Below are 24,141 nucleotides of genomic sequence, written 5' to 3'. Positions count from 1 at the left end.
CTGGCCCATAAAATCCTGGCCATCACTATATGCTGGCCTCTCAGGAGCAATCCAGCTCAACTTTCGTTTGGTTTGCTCCTCACTCGCCCCAGCTGTTGTCTGGTCATCTGTTAATCGTGTGTTAGTGATCATAATCCATCGAGGAAATGCTGCTACTCTCTCCAGGCTAGGGCCTCCTTTGCCTGGGTGAGGCTCCCGTCATTCTTGGTTGCCTCGCAGATTTCTTTGAGGGTTATCACTTTTGGGCAGGTATCCTGTAAAATCATCTCTATGAACTCTTTCAGTCCATTCCTCATCTTCGGTCAGTGGTTTATCTCCACCGGGGAGGAATGTCACAACATATAGTCAGCGGAGTTGCTGGGCCCCGGGCGGTAGACGCCTTCAAAGGCGTATGGCTGCAGCTGTACAGCCCATCTCTCGATTCTTGGAGGGGCGAAGTGAGTAGTGCCAGCGAAGAGAAGGGAGCAGGGGCTTGTGATGGGTGACCACCCTGAATTCTTGGCCGCAGAGATACAGGTGAAAGTGATTGCATGCCCACCTAATGGCCAGGGCTTTACGCTCAATTTGAGCATAGCGTGTCTCTGTCTGAGACTGCTTGACGGGCGTATGCTACTGGTACCCACTCCCTGTCTGCCCTCTCTTGCAGGAGTACATCACTGAGTCCCACTGGACTGGCATCCACTACCAGCTCTGTCTTCCACTGTGGGTGGAAATAGGCCATGGTGGCTTTTTCCAGGAGGGTCTCTTTTATTGCGTGGAATGCCATCTCCGCTTCCAGACTCCATTCCCACTGAGCACCTGTTCAGTTCAGAGCTCGTAACAGTTTGGACACCGTGCCGAGGTTTGGGATAAATTTCCCCCAGTATGTCACCATTCTGAGGAAACTGCGTACTTTTGTTGGGTTCTGTGACACTGGCACATTCTGGATGGCTTCTGCTTTCCGCGGGTCAACCTTGAGTCTCTCATGCAAAAATATGTTGCTGAAAAACCCATTTGAGTCCTGGTAGAAGGAGCACTGGTTGTTATGCAGCGTTAGTAAGCAGTCTGCCAGCCGTTGTAGGGTGGCTCTCAGTTTTGCAAGGTGCTCCTCGAGGCTCTCAGAGAAGGTCAAGATGTTATTGCTCAGGTTGATCACGCCCATCAGTCCAGAGAGGGTTTCTCTGATGGCGTTTTGAAATACCTCTGCTGCGAACAAAATGCCGAAGCTTAGTCTCGGATACTGAATGAGGCCCACATGCGGAGAAAAAGTTGTGATGTAGCGACTTTCTGGGTAAGTTCTAAATCGTGATATCCTGAGTTGAGATCCAGCTTTGGGAACAATTTTGCCCTGTTAAGATCTGCCACAATGTCATCCATTGTCGGCATAATGTGGCGTTCCCATCGAATGGCTTGGTTTGGAAGTCTCATATCTACGCACAGCCGGATTGCTCGCATTTCTTTCAGCTTAGGCACTTTGACTAGTAGGAACACCCAGGGCGTGGGCCCAGGAACTTTTTCGATGACTCTCTACTCCTCCAGTTTGTGCTCCACCTGCGGCCTCAAGTGGAAAGAGACTCTTTGGTTTTGTGGAGCCGTGGGCTTGATGGAGTAGTCAATATGTAGCTTGATTTGTTTGCCCTTTAACTTTCCCAGGCCTCTGAACTAGCTGAAACTTTGCGAGCAGGGCGTTGGCGTGCAATTCATGCACTTGCTTTGCGAAGAATACCAACTGGTCTTCAGCTGTGTGGCAGCCAAGCAACGTGCCTTTGCCCCCCTCTGTGACATGGAATTTCGCTCCAGTTGAGCGGACACCTCATTGTGATGTCTACCTCTTAGGTTCCTCCGAGAGGTAGCGGTTCTGTCCTGCCATAGATGTAGATTTTTGCCTGACTGAGTGATAGCGGCGAGCGAGGCGTGAGCTTCTCGAATTGCTCACAGTCCATTACATGTACAGACGACCCGTGTCATTGAACGATGTGACAGGAGTGCCTCTTATCTCCACAGTGCACATTCAAGGCAGTGGTCTCATGTGACTTACTGTTCTGGCAAAGGAGACTACGCAGACATCATCTTCTTCCTCATCGGATTACTGTCTGTTGCAGGAGATTGAACTGTGCTAGTATTTTGGTGAGGAGGAAGTTTGGGAGGACTCGTGCTTGGTTGTAGGCGTGACAGGCAAAGCAGGCAGAGGGCGTGGCCTCAAGGGGCAGCGGTCTGCTTCGGTGATCAGTAGAAGCCGGAGAATGGCGTGGTGTGAGACTGTGGGTCGACAACAGGTGGCTGAATTACGCAGACCAACATGGTGCCGAGCAGCAGGATGAGGCTTTTCCAGCCACACACAAGTGATGTAGCGTAAGGGGACTGCCCGGTCTTTGCACCGCGCTGACAAGCCATGTCGTGGCAGGCAGTGTAGGCACAGAGCACTAGGTGGGTATACGCTGGCATGGGTGGCGGGGGGGGGGGGGGGGGGGGGTGGAGTCAATGTACACAACAGGAGCGATCCGCAGGATGCAGCGTTCACTTACCGGGTGTGTTGGCATCAGACCAAAGGGGCTGTCTTCCGTTGCAGGGAGCCTCGTTTACAGCAAGCCGCAGGACGCAGGTTGAGTCGTGTGCGACTCGCACGCCGATGCAAAGGTCTCAGGCGTGTGCAGACAGACTGGCAGGGTTGCGTCGCCCTCGTTGCCAGTGTAGAGAGGGCAATGCACTGGCAGCGATGATTACAGGCCGCAGAGTACAACAATAAGCTACACAATGTGAGGCCTCGATGTATGTGTCGGCAATGGCCTCTAGCGAGCATCTGCCCGTTTATTACTCTCCTGACCTTGACGCGCGCGCGGCCCTCGGATTGAGGAATTGATGCAATGTCTCGTAGAGGCCGGGTGGCACTCTACATCGGGTACGCTCTCCTGTAGGACCCACACAGGGTTCATTGTATTTGGTACTCTGTGCGCTACATATTGAGCATAATATCTGCAAACTTAATGGGTAATTGTAGACGCCTGGCTGTAGGGAACACATCTTACTATCTGGAGGGAGTGTATACACTTGTTTCACTTTTCCAATTGGCCGAACTCTCTTTGTTGTTGTTCTGGGAGATAAACGCTCTTGATTATCTTTGTGTGAGCTCCCCCCAATTGTTCCAGCGGACCACGTGACACTACAAATGTACGAACATTGTAAGTTTGAAATGACTGTGTTTTTGTTCTTAAAATTGAAAATAAAGAGAAACCATCCATGATTTAAAATAAAAAAGTATTGCCTGGCATAAATATGTATTGCCTGGCATAAACATTTTCGCTCCAATGGGTGTAGATTTTCTATTTTTAGCTATACAGGATGATATTATTGGGTGTTATTTTTCTATGATTAACTCTAATGGGACGATATTTTTGTAAATGATTAAAGACAATTCTTTGGACAAGGCACTTGGGCCACGATATCCTGGTACCTTACCAAAGTGAGCGCGACAACTTATTTAGGTGAAAAGCAATTAGCGCAGACCATATTAAGGTGCAGATAAATAATTGTGGTTCATTGTAAGGTGCAGATAAAGAGCACAGGCAGCATTAAGGTGCAGATTATTTTCTCTTGACTGCATTGATGACTGGAACCTGATCAAAAAGTGTATTAAGATTGGAGTCAAACACTCATTGGACCTCATTTAAAGTTTAGTAATAACAGAGAAGCTTCCTATTCGTGAAAAAGGGAAGATTTCGGCACTGAGGGATTTTTTGCTATCAAAGTGCACTGCCCAGAGATGTTCAAAGGAACTCTAAAAACGTAGCTATTTTACATGAATGTTTATAGATTGACTGCTTTAATAGAGAACCACATTCAGGACACACATTGCAGTTTTTTCCGTGAATGTAATTGGTGATTTTTCTTAATTCTCGTACAGGTGCCTGGCATAGGAAAAGTAACAGAGAAAATGTTAAAAGCTCTAGGAATTACAACTTGCACAGATCTTTACCGGCAGAGGGCACTGCTCGCTCTTCTATTTTCTGAAACTTCGTGGCATAACTTCCTCGATATTTCACTGGGTTTGGGCTCCACGCATATAGAAAGGTATGTTTCTATTCATTGACTTTCTGTTTTGTATATGTTATGTTGTACTTGTAGAGCTGTGCGTCTTATATATGTAACTCAGCAGGAGGGCGGGATGGAGAGGATTGCCTAGAAAAGCGAGCGGATTGGTTCATTGTTGCCCTTCTCCGGGCGCCACGAGACTCTTGGGAACTAATATGTACATCTCCATAGGGACTTCCCGTTTAGGAGCTTCTCGCAGTTTACCAGTGGGAAGAGGGGCGTGCATGAAATTAGCAGTCGCAGCTCTGTACTGAGCACAATTAATCTTCAGATTCACAAATCACCACGCATAAACAGTATGCTGATATTTTCCCGTTAAAAAAGTCTGTCTGCCTACCTAAAACAATTGCCCACGCGCAGCTCGTGAAAGTAAAGTGACCCGTAATCTGATTGGCTAACCTCGGATTTCCTAACCATAGTACATCTGTCGTATGAACTGTATTCTTCGCTACAAGCACAGACGATATTTAAGATGTTAATGGTCCAGTATGTGCCAGAAATGCCTACATTAGTTATGCATTCGACTCCTGTGCACACCAGCTGCCATAGCGTCTGGGCCATATTAAGTGGTTGGCTGCACTGTCTCCTAGGATTCGAACATAGATTGAAACACCCCAATGTCCCCTGTCGAAAAAAGCTGTGTTTCTTGATTGGTTTGGGAGGCTTGTCAGGAAGACCATAGCATGCTGGATGCATTTCGAGATCGATTCTGTTGGTTGGCAGGAGCGATGGCCTTTTCGCACCAGTTGGACAAAGTCTTCCAGTAGTTAGGATGGGTGATTAGAAAGGTCTGTTCGTGTATCCTGTCCCTTCAGTTAAGCAGAATGGGCGCTGGCATCACCAGGACTGAGGCCCAGAATCAGGTAGGTCCTTGTGCTCTGGATCAGTGATCATGGTGGGAGGGATCTGGCTGTTCATCAAATACTTCTTTGATAAGGTTCACAAAGGACTCAGCAGACTCTGCCTTCTCTTTACCCCAATAATTGGTACATTATTGCAACACAATCTGGTTTCAGTGTCCTCAAGCATTTGTTTTGGGGTCTTGTGTGCCTTCATCATTGTTTGCAAGGCTTGTAGGTTAGCTGTCACTGGTGTTTCATACAGTGCTTGAAATGGAAAAATAGAAGTGCAGGTACTCTGTCCCAGAGTACCTGCTTGTTTCTGAGAAGTGCCTGTACTCTCCAATTAAAAGCATTTGCATTTCTCATGAGAAGTGCCGGTACTCTCCCTCTCAAAATGAAAAAGTGCCGGTACTCTGTACCGGACAGTACCGGCCCATTTAAAGCACTGGTTTCATCCATGTCTATGATTCTTTTCTCCACTCACACGACCGCGTCGGTTCATCATCTTTATTTGCCTCAAAGGCTCATCAGTTTCGTAATTATATCATAGAACTTTTTGTAATGGCTCGATTGATTCCTGCGTCTTTAGAATTCAAGGCATCCTTGTGCCAGTGTTCTGTAGGTTTGGCAGGGAATCGGAAGCAGTCTTCTGATTTCCTGCCATAGATTGAGGATTGCTGGTTGTTCATCTCGTTTTCTAAGTCACAACGTTATAATAAATCTTATGTTTGTCTTTTTTCTTGTTCTTTCTCATGGTTATTTTAGTAGCTGCAGCCTTGAGAAGCTTTTTGGAAGTGGTAGTGTTTGGTTAAGACATATGATGATGTTCGATATATTTCAGTGGCAAATGAGCAGCTCTCGGGCCTCCCACCGAGTTCAAACGGAGATTTTGAGACTGAACAAATGATCATCTTATAAAGCGTGAACTTTGCCCAAAGGCGTCAAGGCGCTTAGACAGAGCTAACGGTCAGTAAATAGAAGGTGTAAGTCTGCCAAGGTATTAACTTGCAAAAAGCCAGGGCTTTCAGGATTTACGAAGAGATGGTAAGACTCTAGGCAGGAGATCAATAGGGGGATGGCGGAGCTTAGATGCGGCCACAGCAAAGGCTCTTCCTCCCCACCTTGTCCTCCTAAACCTGGGCACTACCAGCCAATTTTTGTTGGCCGACCGCAGCTGTTTAGTAGGGACGGAACGTTGAAAGAGATGTTTATTTCCTTCTGGACCAGAATTGTGAAGTGCCCTATGAACTATACATAGGGCCTTAAACAGAATTTGTTTCTCTAGTGGAACCAATGCAACTTACGAATGGCAGCGGAGATCGAGTGAAATTTGAGTCTCACTGCAGCATTCTGAACAAGTTGCAGTTTATGGATGGATCCCTTGTTAATCTCTAAGTCTAGAGCGTTACAATAATTCAGCCTGGACAAAATCAGGGCAACAGCTGCTTGCTTTTGTAAAGAGAGAGAAAGGTATGGGAAGATCTTTCTCAAGATCCTAATAACCCCAAAACAGGATGAAAACAGTTCTGTTGACCTGGGGAGTAAAATAAAGTGAGTTGTCAACTATAACTCCGAGGTTCTTTGCCGAGGCAGCAGAGCAAGGGCATGGTCCAAGCATTTCTGGCCACCAAGAGTGGGTCCATATAAATTGTTGGCTGCCAAAGACCAGGACCTCGGATTTGTCCCCATTGAGTCAAATTAGGTGTTTACCATCCAGGAGGCCACGGCTGCATGCAACTTTTAAAATTGGCTGCGGAGGCCCCTAAATTCTTTGTGATGGACACAATTATTTGTGTGTCATCAGCATTGGCTAAGGCCTCCAGCCCAAAAGATCTAATCACCTTAGCCAGCAGACAGACATAAATGTTAAATAAAGTGTGACTCAAAGAGTAACCTTGCGGAACTCCACAGAAGGTGGGAATAGAGTCAGAATAAAATTGGTCCATCATTACTTTCTATGACCTATTTGTCAGGAATGAGGACAGAAGCTCCAAAGCAGAGTCTGACACCCCAATTTCCTGAAGACGGTTGATCATTCTTGTCGGCGAGATGGGATCAAAGGCCACAGATAGGTCCAGTAGTATTAACAAAGAAGTATGCCCGGCATCTACTTGTGTAGGTATATTATTTACTGCAGCTATTAAGGCTGTCCCAGTGCCGTGGCCGCTCCTGAATCCATATTGGGTGCAGTCAAGCAGTTCATGTTGCTCCAAGTAAATGCTCAATTGTGCATTTATATGTTTCTCCAAGATCTTAGCGGGAAGGGGTAACAAGGAGATGGGCCGATAGGTTTTAGGTTCTGATGGGTGCAGGTTGGTTTTCTTCAGTAGGGGCTTGACGGCCGCTGTTTTCCAGCTAAGAAGATAACAGCCTGAGGAAATAGCCAGATTGAGAGTTGAAGTTAAGTGGGGCACAATAATCTCCCTTCCCAGTATCATATACTTCAGGGGGCAGGGTTCCAATGGGGACCCAGAAGTAATTCCCCCTAGGAGTTGATCAGTCTGTTCATGAGAAAGAGGAAGAAAAGTGGACAGCCCATCTTCCCTTTTTTCCATTTTAGGAAGGTTGTAGGATGAGGAATTAGTCATTTGAGCCATATTGGAGAGTTCAGAGTTCAGGCTGTCCAAGGAGGAATGAATTTCAAGAATTTTAGAGTCGAAATATTTGGCCATCCTGGCACAAAAATCCTGTGAACTGTCATATAATGGAGCAGGCGGAGAAGAAAGAAGATTAATCACTTTAAATAGCTCTCTGGGGGACTTAAGCGATTCTTTCTCATGAGAATAAAATGACGATTTTTCTTCTATGATGGCTGCTTTGTATTACGCTAATTTCTTGTGATTGTCTCTTTTGATCAGGTCGAAGTGTCTCTTGGCAGCTGCAGGTTTGTCTGAGTATTCTGAGTTTCCCTGAAAACCAGGGGGCTGTGTGCTTTTTCCGGCCTACATAGTATTCTTTGAGGGGAGCAGGGAAATCAATGGCTGACAAGTATTCTATTATTACCTTTATTAGCTGTTTTATGACACACTGGAAGCCAGATGGAGAAAGGAATGGCATAATGGTCTGGCCAAGAGAGGGGAAAGGGTTCGTCACTATGAGACTAGGATCTTTAGAAAAAAAGCTGTCCAATATATGTCCTGCATCAATGGTGGTTGACTTTACAAGTTGAGGTAGACCACAGCATGCCAATGTTTCTTTAAAAGTCTGAGATGCCTTGAATAAGGTGTTCTCCAGATGGAAGTTAAAGTCTCCCAAAAGAGTCAGATTTCGTTTTCCCAGGTAGGGTTCTATACAATTAGTAAAGGAAGATCTAAGCCCAGGAGGCTGATAAGTCAAAACTCCAGCAAAGGTTACTGTCAGGAGTACTTTTAGTGAGAAAAATAGTGCTTCGTAGGAATCTGTGGGAGTTGTTAGTGGCTCAGTAAGCAGGTATAGGAATCCTTAAAAATGATGCCTAACCCACCCCCATTTTTAGGTCTCGCCTGACCCAGCGCATGCGCTGGTCTGGCAAGACTTATTGAGAGGGCTCCAAAAAGTGCTGCCAGCCTAGAGCCACAGTGCATGTGCGCGGGCCCGCGCGCCGCGTTTGACCGTGATTACTTTCACTTTCGTGGCCGCACGGCCTCTTTGAAGTTTAATCGCGATCACTTTCGCGGTTGCAGGGCTTGTCTTCTACTTGCTAATAGTCACTCTCCTTTTCTTTCATCCATCCTCAATTCCCCCTTATACCCGGCTCCCGTTTCTTACTCCCGCTTTCTATCTTACCTCCAGCTCATGTTGTTTTCCTCTTTCTGCTTCCCGTTCTCTGTCTACACCAAATTTACAACTTTCACCTCCATATCTCCTTCCTGCCTCTATTCTCCCATCGCTTGTTAATACTGGCCTGGGAAGGGAGGGCCATTTTTTTTCTCCTTACATAGGGCCCAGAGCACGCTTGTGACGTCACTGAGAGCACAGGCCCTGGTAGCAACACCTGAGCGAATACACCGTTCACTGCTGCTTCTCCCTTGTCATAGACGTCACCCTGATCAAGGATCCTACGTTCAGCCGAGGTTAGAGACAGTGTGAAACCCTGCCCTCCCTCCCACCTGCTCTGCGGGTAGGCTCCCTCCAGATGCCTCCACGTGCACTCTACCTAAACACCTCCTCAGAGCAGCCCCTTCCCAGGCACAGTCTTTTTAGCTGGCTGCTCTTGACCAGCAGAAATGATCCGAATTATTACAGCTAATTTCGTGGTCCACCGGTAATCTGTTAGGATTATCTGCAGGGAGAAGGCCGGGATTAGTAGGCCCACCTCGGCTTTCGATGTTTTACTGTCACTTTCTGCCCCGCCCCCTCCTTTTCTTTATTTTCACACCCTATTCATTCAATCCCCGCCCGATCCATCACTCCCCTTGTTTCGGTTCTATTCCTAACTCCCCCTCTAGCGAGCGGCTCATTTTAACGCTCTTCTTCATCACCCTTATCTTCTGATTCTCCTACCTGTCACTTGATGGCCGGTTCACAGAAACGTGTAGGAGTACGTGACGTAACACTGCAGGAGTAATACTTTACTTACTCCAACATGGCTTCGTGACAAGGCTGCTTAATCGTGTGTTTCATTCATCTTTTCTCTTTTATTTGCCCTCACACATTTCTATGCTCAGCCCATCCCTCCTCACCTCTCCTACCCGTTCAATCCACCCTTCTCTCCTCTTCCCATCCATCCATTCACCCATCCATCCGCATTGCCAGAGAGGTCTGGCCATCAAGCCCCCAGCAGCTACTTTGAACTCCGTGCATGCCTCGTTTACTAAAGTCTGGGTTATAAGCAGATTTTTAGCTGCTATCTGTGTTAGGCACGAGGCTGTCAGATCAGAGGAACAGCTATAAATTGTGCAGCAGGTGCAATGGCACCAAGACCCAGAGACCTGAGGGGCCCAGGCCCACCGAATTCCTATTATTGTAGTATAATTCTTTCCAAATAGCTTGGGGGTGTGGGAGGAGGTACTAACTCTTTGCTGGCACTAGAGTCCATGGTGCCCAGTTGGCATTAGAGTCTATGGAGCCAGGGCTACTCCACCGTCTCAGGTTAAGCCAAAAGTTAACTGGTGGTGGCGGCTAAACTGTATAAGAAATGTGGCTCATGTCCTTTTCAGTAAGCCAGTGGAGAGAGATCTCCTCCCTGTCCTGCTTTCTGAGTCTTTGGTGGGGTCTGCCCCACGAAGTGTTCTTCAGATGCGTCCAAGTTGTGCATTTTGAAGCTCACATTCTGAAGCAATTTATTATTAAGTCTTATGTTTCAAAGGTAATGACGGCGCACTCAAGATAGGCCAACATTTTAGGTTATGTAGGGTGAGTTAGGGTGGATTAAGGGGTATTCCCCAAGGAAATTTTGAAAACAAATTGTGTAGATGTTAAAATGCAGCATACATTTTTTCAGAGAAATGGGCTAAAAAGTCCCAGATTTGATTGCTTCTCCAGAGCAGCAGATGGTGAAGCGTCCATGAGCACAAAATGCACCAGGAATGGTATTTCAATCATGTGCCCAGTCTTGGAAACGGCCTCAAAAATTCTAGCGCAGCCACATGTGCCGTTTCCCCGCAAGCCGACCCACGCTTGCCTTAACCACGACATTATAAGTGTTTAGCCACGCAACAGTTGATGTGGTTGCACCAAGGATATTGTGATGCATAACTAAATACTTAGAAGGTCCCAAAAGCGAGACCTATTGGCTATGCCAATGCTTGTTACCTATTCCATCAAGTCGTGATCGGGTATATCCCTTTGGGATAGCATCAACCAGGTCAGGACCAGGTCTCCGTGATGAAAACCTAGTCTGGTTTTGAAAGGAAACAAAATTAGAAAACTAGACTTTATTTTTAATCAAGGATCTCACGTTGATTAGGAATCCAGAGAGGGAGTTCTCGTGTAGGTGGGGGAGAGAGACCTGGGTAGGCGTGTGGCTAGGTTTGAAAGGATGTATCTGAAAATTGCAGACCGGGCAAACAAACTTGTCCGGTGAGTCAACTTCCAGTTTTAAAAGGTGGCAATCAAAGTTCCCCTACCCCCGTAGTTCAAGTAGCTGATTCTTGGAATACGCAAATGGTTCAATTATATTTTCCCTGGTGTAAAGGCCAAGGCGCAGTCCAGGCACGGATGATCGCAGACGAGCTTGCCTTTGATGCGCCAGCGACTCGTCCGCTGCGTGACGGGGCCAGCATGCTCCCTATAAGAGCTGGGCCAAAGAAAGACTTGGCTGCTAACCCCACCGGTTATGCAGCATAGGTATCCACTTCCCTCCGCACAGACGGCACAAACTACTGCGGCGGACCAGGGAAGTAAGAAATGAAGGTAGGGAATGTAAAAATTAAATGCGAGTCTTACTTGCTTTAAAAAGTCCAAATGTGCATAGTGCCAAAATGAGGTGAGATTGCATAAAACAATGACAGACAGCCTACCGCCGTCTGTCTGCTGGAATGGATGAACATGTGCAGTTGAAGAGGTAACAGCTCGGTAGTCTTGTGCAGTTGGCAAGGTATCAGCTCGGTAGTCTTGGAGACAGTTATCCATGTCAGTAGTATAACATTTTATTGCATAGTATCCAAAAAGGTATAGTTTTTCTTTCACAGCGTGCCTAGCAACAGGCCCTTTTATTGCACTAAGTCCATCTGGCTTGCAACCTTTCTCTTCTCTCATACCCGGACATATCCTTACAGGGTGCTGGTTTCTCCTATTGTCACTCGTTAGTAACAACACCCCTATCCAGGAAAAATGTTTGTGGATATATCAACAGCACTTCGCATGCAGGATTCTCTCAAGGTGTGCCTGGCAATGGTTTGGCAAAGCAAGTCTATTTCCTGGGTATTATTATCACCAGTAGCGTGTGCTTCTTTGCAAGTATACGATCTGCTTGTCTGAACTGTGGTATGCTTCATAAGCCTGCCCTAACGCCCATGATTTACAGACTGTTTACCACTAATGACAATGGTGAATACATTTGAATCCTGCAAAAGTGTTCCACATTTGCTTGTGATAACAAATAATGTGACTGAGAATGTTTGTTTCTCTTTTTTTCGAGGGATGGAGAAAGGAAAAGCATGAGTACAGAAAGGTATGGTCTTTTCTTTTAAGCTGTACAATTGTGTTTGAGTCAAATTAAACTATCTATATAATGGGAGAAAACCCTTGTATTGAGACCCAGCTTATTATTTGATTTATATTGTTTGATTGACTCGTATTAGGAGATAACTAGATAATTTATGGTATTGGTTCCTGGCTGGCATACGGTCTGTCCTATGTCTCTGCTTTATAAACCTTACTTGCTGTAAAATAGTGAACATCCAGCACTGGGACTTTGAATTAATTACATCGGAATAAAATGGTTTACGATAAAAAATATAGTGGATAAATAAGTAGACTGAAAAAAAGTTCTAAATCATTTTCATCTACCGAAAAATAGAATTAAAAAATTGTTGAATCTAAACAAATGATATGCCTTATATGGCAAGGTACGTGTACTTGGATCAGGGAGTTGTACTCTTACTAAAGTTGAGAGGAGCATTTACATTCCCAATTCAAATAATTTTTTTCTGCATATTTAGGACGTTCACCGAGATGTGGAAAGCCGACGAACAGTATAGTTTGTGCCAGGAGCTTTGCAGTGATCTTGCTGAGGATTTGTTAAAAGAAGGGCTTAAGGTAAGTATGTCTCTCCTTTGCTGTAGTTGCACACTGTGTGATGGTATGTCATTAAAAAATATATTTACTTAAAAGACTACCCAAATCCTGATATGTTGAAACATATTAAGAAAAATATCATTCAAAACAATTCTTGTACAGCACTGTATCTCTCTCTCTCTGTTCTCTCAGCCCCTCAACCTTCAGTTTATTATAACCACCCATCAACCTTGTTTTTATGTATCTTATTTACTGCCTTCTGCTTTGTACCACTAAATGATAAACTTATGCAAAGTGCAAAAAACTATGAGACCTCATACAAATGTAGAGATCCTGGAAAACAGCAGGAATTGTTTGTGTGTTAACTAATTGGCTTGTTATAGTCCACCACTATGTTTTCATGTTTTAGTTGAATTAGAGGTGTATGGTGGTATGAAACCCGCCTGGTCTGGTTCCACCAGTTGAGGCATGTAGGGCGCTAAGCGAGTCGCGAGTATGCTCGTGTAGAGCTTAATATCTACATTTAGGAGGGAAATTGGTCTATATGCGCTGCAAAGTGCTGTGTCTTTCCCAGGCTTTGGGATGACTACCACAGACGCTTCCAGCATTTCCTCGGGGATGGCTCCACTTAGTGCAAAGGTGTTAAATAGGCCCCGTAATAAGGGGGCCACTTTAGCACAGAAAGTTTTATAAAAGGCTGCGGAATAGCCATCTGGCCCAGGTCATTTACCGAGCCGGAGGCGGGAGATCGCCACAATAACTTCTTTGGTCCCTATCAAGATGGTCTGCTTGCGCTTGGTTAAGGGTGGGTATCTGTGCAGCCTCTAAATAGTCGGAGCAGTGGAGTGTTTCTAGGGGGTCGCTCGAGTAAAGTGCCGCGTAGAAGTCTCGGAAGGCTTCTGCGATGGCTGCATCATCTGAAGTAAGCTCGCCCCCGAGCCCCCGGATAGACTGCACCCCTTGATGCTGCCGTGCTTCCCACAGTTTGTGGGCTAAAAGACGGCCGCATATATCGCTCCCAGTGTAGTAGGAATGACGTAGACGGAGAGCCGCATATTCGGCCTTGTCTTGATCCAGTGCTGCGAGTTGCTTCTGCTCCGTACACAGTTGGCGCCAGGCTCTGGCAGCACCAGTGCACTGGTGCATCTGTTCCAGTTCTTTTAGTGAGCTCAGCTCGTTTGCGGCTGTGTTCTATGTTACTGCCTGACGAGATGGCAATGAATTCTCCCCGTAGGATGGCTTTAAGAGCAGTCCATTGCGTCGCTAGGGATGCGTCGGAGTTAGCGTTGAGGGCAAGATAGTTAGAAATGGCCGCTTTAATTTGGTCAACTGTGGAGGCCCGATGTAGCAGTGTGTCACGCAAGCGCCAGTGTCGCAGTGGTTGCTTGACGCGCGGAAACTGAAAGGATGCCATGACTGGAGAGTGGTCGGATAATGATGCGGTAAGTATCTCGGTGTCAGTCGCAAGTGCCTGCAGCGGGATGGAGCTGAGGAAGTAATCCAATCTGGCGTACGTGTTATGAGCCCCTGAGTAGTAAGTATAGGCCCGGCTGTGAGGGTGAAAGTGGCGCCACAGATCAGCGAGTCCCAGCTCTCGGACACGGGCCAGCCCAACCTGGGTTGTGTGCTGGCAAGAACGGTCGGTGAGGTTGTCAAACACCAGATTCAGATCCCGCCCCCCAGCAGCAGGTTGTGCTCTGTGTTAGCCGTTGCCTCAGTGAGTGCTGTGTGGAAGTATTTGTCCTGACCTTCATTCGGAGCGTAAACGAACCCACTATAAGGGAGATCCCCGCTACTAGAAACTGGTATGTAAGCAACCGGCCCTTAATCTCAGCCTCCTTTTGGAGTACTCAGCCCTGAAAGGAGCAGGAGACCAGGATAGCAACCCCGGCTGACTTAGTAGAGTTAGAGGAGAACAATTGCGTGAGGAAGGCACAGGACTTCATCCTATGGTGGTCTTTGGGAATGAGATGTGTCTCCTGTAGGAGGCATATGTCTGCTGCAGACTGTTCCAGATAGTGGAGAACCGCCCTGCGTTTGATCGGGTTATTGAGGCCCGGACATTGAGTGTTAGGATCCTAAGTGGCTTGTGCGGCATCTAGCGTGTATAAGAAGAACCGGCTATACCGTGTCCAGCAGCTGCCCCCCCCGATGCACAGAACTGGAGAAAGAGGGTCTCCACCCGCTGCCGGTAGGGCCAACGGTCTGGAAAGGAAGGTGGACGAGAGGAACCAGCTCCAAAACAACCCAAAAACCCCAGAAAAAGAAAATCCCTAACCCAAGAACAGTTCGAACAGGTATAGTAAATAAAGATAGTCCGTCGTCCCGGGACAACTGGTCAGTCTAACAGTTAGGGTCCATAGTGTGGCCAAGAGAAGGGGCACCTCCCCTCCCCCCCCCCCCACTGCCCACCCAAAGTCAGCAGGGATGCATTGAGAGGGTCCAGTAAAGGAAGAAACTCCCGGGCTTTCACTTAGTGGTGGAGCTCGCTCCAGCAAGGGCCTCCGTGACTGCGGTCAGAGCTGCCTGTTGACTTCTAGCAATTTCCGATTTGGGCGGTCTCCGAGGGCGTCGTCTTCTGCCCTGTCGTTGCCATCCCGATGGGGAGGTCTCGGGCCCTGAGGCGGTGCTACAGTTGTTGTCTCCTTTGCTTGGTGTCGCTAGGCCCAGCAGTCGGCAAGTGTCCACTAAAAAGCGGAGTTGGTGAAGTTTGCCGTTGTAACAAAAGATAAGGCGAAATGGGTGCCCCCAGGAGTACGAGATCCCCTGCTGCCGGAGATGTTCGGTCACGGGGCGGAACTGCCGGCGCCGCTGTAGCATGATCAGGGCCAAGTCTTGGTACAGCACTGGGGAGTGTCCCTGAAATGAAATGGGATGGAGAGCTCTTGGTTTGGTGAGGATGGACTCCTTGGTTTTGAAGTCTTGGATGCACACCAGGATGTCTGCAGGTGGAGCGTTGGGGCCTCGGGGTGGCCCCACTCTGTGTGCTCTGTCCAGAACAATGTCGGCCTCGTGAGAGTCCCCCAGTATGTGCCTAAAGAGGTTGTTAGTGAAGGTGAACAGGTCCCGAGTGTCGCCTGAGGTTTTTACACCTCGGATCCGGAAGTTGTGCCTTCGGGATCGGCTTTCAAGATCCTCCAGGTGTGTCTGGATGTCCATGTTCTGGTCCTGCAGCCGAATTACCTCCTGTTGGAGCATTGTCTATTCAGATGCTGTGGTGTCACTTTTCTCTTCGAGGGTGGCCACTCGCTCTCCAACACCGTCAACATCCCGGTGAATTTCTTTGATCTCCGCGGCAAATTTGGTTTTCACTGATTGGACATCTTCCCTAAGAGTGAGGAAAAGCGACTCTAGGAAAACCTTTGTGATGGGTTCATCTCCAGCATTCGTAGGGTGTCTCGAGGCCTCGGCTTCGGACGCAACGATAGCCATGTTGGGAATTGACTGTGAGCGGCCGAAGATGTCTTTCAGGGGTTTCACCTTGGTATTTCTGGATTTGGACATGCTCTCCCTCCCCCTTCAGGCGTCTGCCGGTGTGCAGTCAGGGAGTTAGTGAGCCGCCCCAAAGGTTATGAATGTCCGCAAATTGGGGTCTTTGGCTGGGGGCGCTGAATTCAGCCGAGTAAGTGTGGGCCTACCACTGTCTTCCCCCTACAGCATTGAGCACGTGCGACGCTGGTCCTTCGGGACTGCCGGCTCTCCCACCATTATGGCTGCGCTACTGCGTTATAATCTTGCGCGTGGTCTCCTTGTGGGTCTGCTGGGGGGGAGTCCGCTATGGCCAGGAGTGGTGCCGCCTGGATCGTTGCTTCCATGGGGGCCCAGGGGTCAGATTGGAGCTTCGGTCTGAGGTGGGGGGTCCACACATGCGCCTCGAGTCCCACACAATGCTCAATCAGTCACAGGCTGGGGAGTGGCGGGGTGCAGCTAGATTTCCTTCCCCAGTGGTTGGCCTCCCACGCCGCTAATGCACCAAGTCCCGCCGGTCAGGCAAATGCGGCTACACCGGCCCCGGGGTAAAGCGTACGTGTCGCTCACCATGTGCTCTAGGGCTTCTGCCAGATTCCGGGGACATTCTCACCGCCTGCTCCTCCGAGGACTTCTCTCCGCCGTCGAACAGCTGCCTGCTATTCTGGGCCCACCAAGCCCTGCGCCTCAGGGGCAGCCGCCCCTGACCAGTTGTTGGGGGTCAGTGTGCGAAAGGCATAGTGACTGGGGGGGGGCTGCATCAGTCCGGTCTCCAAATGCAGGCGATCGGGCCGGCGTCCGGGCCCCACCCCTAAAGCCGCGGCCTCGCCTGGGCTGCAGCCGTGTTGCCGTGGCGGGCACGCTTCTTACTCCAGGCCGGGGATCTGCCGGCCCGGCGCACCAGCAAAGCCACCGGGCCTCAGCAGCACCCCAACCGTACTCGGCAGCGTACCTTGCTTCTCTCCCGGTGAGTTCCACTAGGACGTCCAGGGGTCCCTCAGGCAGGTGGTTCCTGTCCTTCGTAGCTCGGGGGCAGAGCGGGCCTCGCTCACGGCCCCGGTTGCGGCCCTACCATTGCGCCGCTCTCCGGAAGGTAGTCCCGGTGCTGGGGGAGAGTCACCTGGCGAGTCGCTGGCGCCGGGGCGACCGAGAGCGGAATATCTGGCCTTGATGGTCCCAGACATGGACCACCGCGTTGTCGGAGCCTCCCCACCCCGGGGAGGCCGGATCTGACTCTCCGCTGCCCTGGCGGGGCGCCCGCTCCTGCCTCCTCCACCAGACTTTCAGGCTCAATTCGGGTCCGGCCCGTTCCGGGACAGGACCCGGGGTCACCTCATGCTATTTTTGCCCTGCACGGGCCAGGCTATGCTGATCTAGTCAGGCGGCGAGCAGGAGCCGAGAAAAGTGCGTCCTACCACGCCGCCATCTTGGCCACACCCCCCGTGAACTCTGTTTTTAATGAGGTAAAGATTTCTATTAATTTTTTATACAAAAAGATTAAAAACAATGATGTGCTAATAACACAAGCAGTTATTCAAATCATTTAATGAATTGTAACTTAATTGTTTGTAAAGTTTGTTTCTAAACTAATAGCCTGTTTCCCTGCGCTTGGTAAGTCACCTTCCATACAGGGACCCCTGTCTTCGAAACTAAGGGGATCCGTAGACATACTTTTTGACCACTTTTTTAGACTTTTGTCGACTCTTTTTGAGCTTTGCTTCCAGTGTGCTGGGGACGTGTCTCCCAACAAAGCCACAGGGTTTAAGCCATGTGAGGGATGTCACAAACAGATGTCTGTCTCTGACCCACACATGGCCGACTCCTACCAGGAGGAAAACTGATGTGAGGAGCTGGGTGAAGCCAATGTTCTGGACACCTCTACAGACACTAGCCTGGTTTCTCCTCCAGACCCTGCCATGGAGGAAGTCACGTCCTTTGCATCCATGATGCACAAGGCAGTGGAGGTTCTCGACCTGCAGCTAGCCTTTATCATGATCAAGACCAGCATCTTGACAGAGGTACTAAAATTGGAGTTGAGAAGCCCTTCCTCTGCTTTAATGAGTTCCTCACTGATGTTCGCCTGGGGGCCTGGGCAAACCCTGCAATGGCGCTCCTTTGCACAGAATGATAGTCCAACCCCGGACCCCGAGCCTTCCTATCCCAGTATCTCACTCCCGAGAGCCTCATGGTGCAGGCTTCAACAGCTTGGTAAACCCAAGCATGTTCCCAACCACCTCAGCTGATGGGGAATCCAAGAGGCTGGATATTTTTGGGAAGCGGATTTTCTCTTCTTCCTGTGTGTAATGGAGGTCGGTGAACACCGCATGTCTCTTGGGCCGATAAAACCATGCCTTGTTTGATTCTGCTGCCCATGGTTCCAGAGGAGGGCAGGGCCATCCTGAACCAGGCATTGGTTGATGGAAGGGACATACCTAAGGTTAACATTCAGTGTGAACTGGACACTACTGATTTATTAGGCAGGGCCGTGGTCTCCACAGTGGCACTTTGCCGCCACGCCTGGTTGCAGTCCAATGTTTTTTTCAGGGAATGTCCAATTATCTTTGATTGACATGCCTTTTAATGCCACCCGCCTCTTCTGCTACAAGGCTGACACAGCGCTGGAGCCCTACAAAGGTAGCCGAGTCACCGTCAGATCCCTAAGAATCTCCTAGGGCTCACATCAACAGCAGCAGTCCTTTTGCCCCTTCCCTGGCCATGGTTAAGGCTTTAATGGGTGTCCGCAATACTCCTCTCATCCTCTGGGCCAGCAGGCTTCCCAGTACTTTTGTGGCCAGAGACGCAGATCCCATAGAGGATGTGGTACCCATACCCAGCGTACAGCCCAGCCCCCACCCCTCTGGCTGTTGCACCCTCAAATCTCCTTTAGTGGGTCCTCCATGCAGCATTTCATCCCATTGGATGCAGGACCAGGTACCACCTGTGCCAATGGCAAGCAATGACTTCTGACAAATGGGTGCTACAGATTGTTCAGAAGGGTTATGCCTTACCTTTCCTGGAGAAGGCACCACCCTTTCCACAGTCCCCAGAATGGCTGATGGAGGACCACTTCTTTTTGCTCCATCAGGTAGCACAAGGTCAAAGGAGCCATTGAGAGGGTGCCCGCATTGGAATTAGTACATGGTTGCTATTCCTGCTACTTTCTGGAGCCGAAATAGGATGGAGGCCTTCGTCCTATGGTAGATCTTCTCCCTCCCAACTCCTTTTTATTGAAAGAGAAATTTAAGATGCTCGTGTTTGCTCACGTTCTGTTTGCCCTGCACCCCAGAGGCTGGATGGTTCCAATTGACCTTCGGAATGCGTATTTCCATTTTCCCGCCCTGAAGGCCCACAGGCATTGTCTGCGGTTCACGGTAAACTCAAGAACATTTCCATTTGCTGTGCTCCCCTTTGACCTACCAGTGCCCATCGGGTGTTCATGAATACGATGGCTGTAGTTGCAGCACACCTGCGAAGGTCATGGACAACACCACCACCATGTGGTATTGCAAGAAACAGGACAGAGTCGGGTCAAGGACTCTGTGCCAGGATACCCTGCACCTCTGTACTTGGCTGGAGTGACAGGACAACTTACTGGTCGTGCAACACGTAGTGGCATGTCTAAATATCAAGACAGACAAACACAGCTGTCAATGCTTTGCGGATCACGAATGACATCCACATTGGGAGGCGGCACAAAGTCTGTTCCGAGAATAAGGAGAATCTTGGCTCCATATATTTGCCGTCACCGAGAATGCACAATATCAGCTCTTCTGTACGCTGGAGTTTCCAAAGTGCCTCTCTTGGACACGCGTTCTGCTTAGATAGGAACCCAGGATTCCTATACACCTTTCCACCGAGCCTGCTCCTGCCCCGCGTCCTCAAGAAGATCAGGACTGACTGGGCCCAAGTTATCTTTGTGGCTCTGGACTGGGCAAAGAGAATTCGGTATCCCGAACTCCTGAGCATGAGCAGCTTCTGTCACTGCAGCAAGGTATAGTCCTGCACCCTAATCTATGCACACTCCACCTTTAAATGTGGTGATTGAGCAGCAACAGTTGACTGCCTTTGATCATCCTCCCGAGATTTGTGATGTCATCTTGGCAGTTAGTTGTCTCTCAACAAAGACTGTATACTCATAACGTTGGAACACATTTGCAGCTTAGTGCTCTCCAGTCATATTCACCCACTTTCTGCCCCCTTGTCAGAAGTGTTATTGTTTATGCTGTCATTAGCCCAGCAAGGCCTTGCTGTGGGCACCAATAAAGATTATTATTCTGCCATCTTAGCTTTTTTGCGGTTGCCGGATCAGCCATCACTGTTTCAGTCACCTGTTGTGACACGTTTTCTTAAAGGAATGCAACATTTGTTGTCTTCAACCTCTTTTCTCGTGCCCCAATAGGACCTTAAATTAGTCCAAATGTTTCTTATGGGCACCCCATTCAAGCCATTATATTGCGGTCCGCTGAAACGTCTGACTCTTAAGACAATCTTCTCTCTGGCCATTACATCGGCCAGGAGACTCAGCGAGCTTTAAGCTCTTTCATTTCATCCTTCATGCACCAGCCTCTGCCTAGACAATCTGGTTCTTCGGACTCTTGCCTTGTTCGTTCTGAATGTGGTGACGCCATTCCACGTCAGCCAAAACATTACTTTGCTGACATTTTTCTCTATCTCGTCCTTCTAAGAAAGAGGAGAGGCTCCACCACCTGGATCTGAAAAGAACTGTGTCCTTTTAAGTTGATCATACCAAAGACCACTGGGTGGACGATCAATTCTTTATCGGATTCACAGGGGCGAAAAATGTGAGGCATTGCAGAAGAGAACAATCTCCTGATGGCTTGTACTTTGCATTAAGATCTGCTATGCGATTGCTAATCAGCAGCCTCCTTTAGGCTTACGGGCCCATTCCTCCAAGGCCAGTGCTTCCACTACTGCGTTAGCAGTACCTGTCCTTGACTTCTGCTTAGCAATACCTGTCCTGGACTTCTGCTGAGCTGCTACATCGGCCTCTCTCCACATCTAATTCTAAAATTAATAATCTGCATTTAGAAGTAAAGCTTTTTCTGGTAGAGACTCTATCTAACTGCTGATTCCTCACCAACACTCTCATCCTCTCCATCTAGGGAATTGGGCTCCTCACCCTAATATTTTGTTCAGTTCCTCACACCGGTTAAAAATCATGCTGTCATGGATCCGCCGTTTTGGCGTGAAAATAGTCATGACACAAGCTGATGTCAGCATATCGGGGTGGCGCCTATATAGATGCCGCACACGTTGCTTCCAATGCAGCCGATGCACAGTCGATGAGATCAAAGCCACATACTGGCATGCAGAGGTACCACTCAAGATTTTCTAGATCCAGTCTGACTTCTGGGGAATATTCTAAGGTGAGAAATCTGCGGTTATATAGAGTCTCTACCAAAAAAGCCTTACAGAAGGTAAGTAACATGGTCTTCTTTTTATCTCTGAAGGTGCACTGAGTCCTGCCAAATAAGCCTCAGTGCCAGTGCACTGAAAAACATGTTTGTCTGATTAGTTCACCCACAATTGGCATGAGTGAACTTACTTATAATTCCCTAGTATTTTCTCATCGGGTGCCGCACCACAACCACCTGGTGCCCTCAGGTGCCGACACAAGAGTCTTCTACACTGGCACACACTAGGGCTGCGCTGCTTTCTCAGCGCGGGCCAGCCTGTTTTACAGGAGTCAGTTTCCCCAGGCCCTGGTCGCCGTCTTGGGGGCCGGTATCGGCAGCAAGTCGTGGTCAGGAATGGCTGCCACCACACAAAAAGGGCTCTCTGCGGTCCAAGACGTGGCTCTGGTGTGACCACCACCAATACTGTGTTGATAGTATGGCTCGCCTCAACCCTAGGCGATGGATGGCTCAGGATATGTGTTGGGCCTGGCACGCTTGCCACGCCCTGCCATCTCTACATGTTTTTCGGGGTCAGAGCACATACACTGGGCACTGGATGGTAGTTCTCCAGTGTTCAAAGTCCATTCACCAGCAATAAAATGTAGTAAAAACTGAGGGGTGTGACCACACAAGAAGGGCATTTTATCACATGACTCAGATAATAAAAAGGTTGTATGGAACGAGGTTAGGCAGTGGCTTAAAATCCCGAAACTACACACTGCAACTTCTTAGGGAGTTTTGCACTTACCATAATGCATTCATTGTATGTGGGTTACAGATTCGCACCTTTCATAAGCCTCTTTTATGATGCAGATTATACCCCAGTATGGGTAAAGGAGACAAGAAGATAGTGTCTGCACAAGAATAGCTATTCATCTTATACAAAGGTACATGATTAAATACCTCTGGCCGCCAACTCAATTATACTATCCACTACACAGATTTGTAGAACACCACACAAACTATTTGAAGTTCCTTTAAATTTACACTCTGAATTGCTGGTATGGAGAAACATGAAACTTAAGATATGTGGGTTTCCCTTTCATTTGGAAGAGTGGTTGGTAATGGTCGTTAGTTACTTTACAGATTTTTAGCCCCACAATCCTGATAAAATATTCCCGGAACTACAGCTGGAATAGGAACTCTCATTGTGACATAGATGAGAATATGCACAGTTGAAGCATTTATATACATGCAGCACTGGGCTCCTCTCTGTGCTTAATTTGTAAAATAATACATGCCGTGGCCTAAAGGTTTTCTCAGAGTCTGGCAGCGGGTATGTGCGATAGTAAAAAAAGGAGGGGGGAAACAATGAGTTGCGGTACACCAGTTTGAGGTAGGTTTCTTTCTGTTTATTAGGCTGAACAGTCTTTACTCCAAAGTATAAGAGGGGGTTGGATTCTTCCCGCTTTGTAAATCCTGCATGCGTCTCTTCCTCCCGGTGGTGTGATTCCCGTCCGAGGCTCCGAAGGGAGGGGAAAGGAAACAACAAACACAAGAACACACGGGTGAGATGGTTATTCTGCTGTACAGGGCTTGCAAAAGGGTAGGGGGTGAGGGATCATCTGGGGCTACCACCGCACCTTTGTGTTTAAAAATGTAAGGAAGTGGTGTCGTAGAAAGACTAAGTGTGAGGGGGAAAGATAAAAAAAAAAAAAAGGAATCCACACTCACACAGCCCCGTGATCTCCCCAACCTATACTACCCGGTCACTCCCCGAGTAAAAGAAAAACGTAAGACCCGATTCCGTACCTTTCCCAGCCACGCTCCTCCTGAAATGTGGCGGGGCGAGTCGCGTTGTCGTTGGCCTCCTGGCACCTCTGTCCTCTCGGCTCCGCTCTCTCCTGCTCCTCCTCCTTCTCTCGATCTCCTTCCTCTCTCACCGTCTCCTCTCTCCGACTCGAACTTCCTCTCTCCAGCTCCGACTCCTCCACCGGTTTTTGCCTCGCTGTGTTCTTCCGGACTTCCTTTACTTGCCAGCCCCCTCGTTGATTGGCCCGCTGCTGCTGGTCTCTGATCAGCGAACCCTGCCTCCGGGAGACTCCAGTCTGAGTTAAAGGGACCGTAGGCGTCCTGTGGCCGGGGTGGGAACGAACAATCGTTAATGTCTCCACCCCGTCCTTCCTCCGTGATGACCCCGTGACACATCCCTCCCCCTGGATTACCCCGATAGGGGGAATAAGGAAACCGCAAGAGAAAGTCAGCGTTCCCCTGGTTCACCCCTTTCCGATGACGGACATCTATCTGATACGGTTGTAAGGCCAGAAACCAACAGAGGATGCGTTCATTGTGGCCACGGTTCCGTTGCAGCCAGGTAAGGGGGGCGTCATCCGTGTAAAGAATGAAGGGCCTGCCCTCCAAGTAATAACGGAGCTTATCCATCCCCCACTTCACTGCCAGACATTCCTTTTCCACCGTTGAGTATGCCTGTTCCCTCGGAAACAACTTACGACTGAGATAAAGAATGGGACGCTCGTCTCCCGCCTCGTCCTGCTGGGAGAGGACCGCCCCAATCCCAACGCCAGAGGCGTCCGTCTGCAGCATAAAGGGTTTGCCAAAGTACGGGGTCATCAGTACAGGGGAGGAGGTAAGTGCATCCTTTAGGGCCTGAAAGGCATAGGCTTCCTGATCGGAGGGGGCGTGCAATCTGGGAGAGGTGTGTGTTTTACGTAAGTGATCGGTAAGGG

General features: G+C 48.7%; 1 protein-coding gene across 6 annotated transcripts in view; it reads left to right on the top strand.

Moving 5' to 3' along the window:
- Positions 1-24,141, top strand: part of POLK (DNA polymerase kappa) — a 1,025,073-nt gene that overhangs the window by 882,092 nt on the left and 118,840 nt on the right. For all 6 annotated transcript variants that reach the window (XM_085632293.1, XM_085632295.1, XM_085632292.1 and 3 more), the window contains 3 exons: positions 3,881-4,047; positions 11,971-12,003; positions 12,494-12,590. In XM_085632293.1, coding sequence (XP_085488419.1) covers positions 3,881-4,047; positions 11,971-12,003; positions 12,494-12,590 — 297 coding nt within the window. The remainder of the gene's footprint in view (positions 1-3,880; positions 4,048-11,970; positions 12,004-12,493; positions 12,591-24,141) is intronic.

Source organism: Triturus cristatus, chromosome 2_1, assembly GCF_964204655.1.
Source record: "Triturus cristatus chromosome 2_1, aTriCri1.1, whole genome shotgun sequence".
Taxonomy (NCBI): domain Eukaryota; kingdom Metazoa; phylum Chordata; class Amphibia; order Caudata; family Salamandridae; genus Triturus; species Triturus cristatus.
This window is presented reverse-complemented; position numbering and strand designations above follow the sequence as displayed.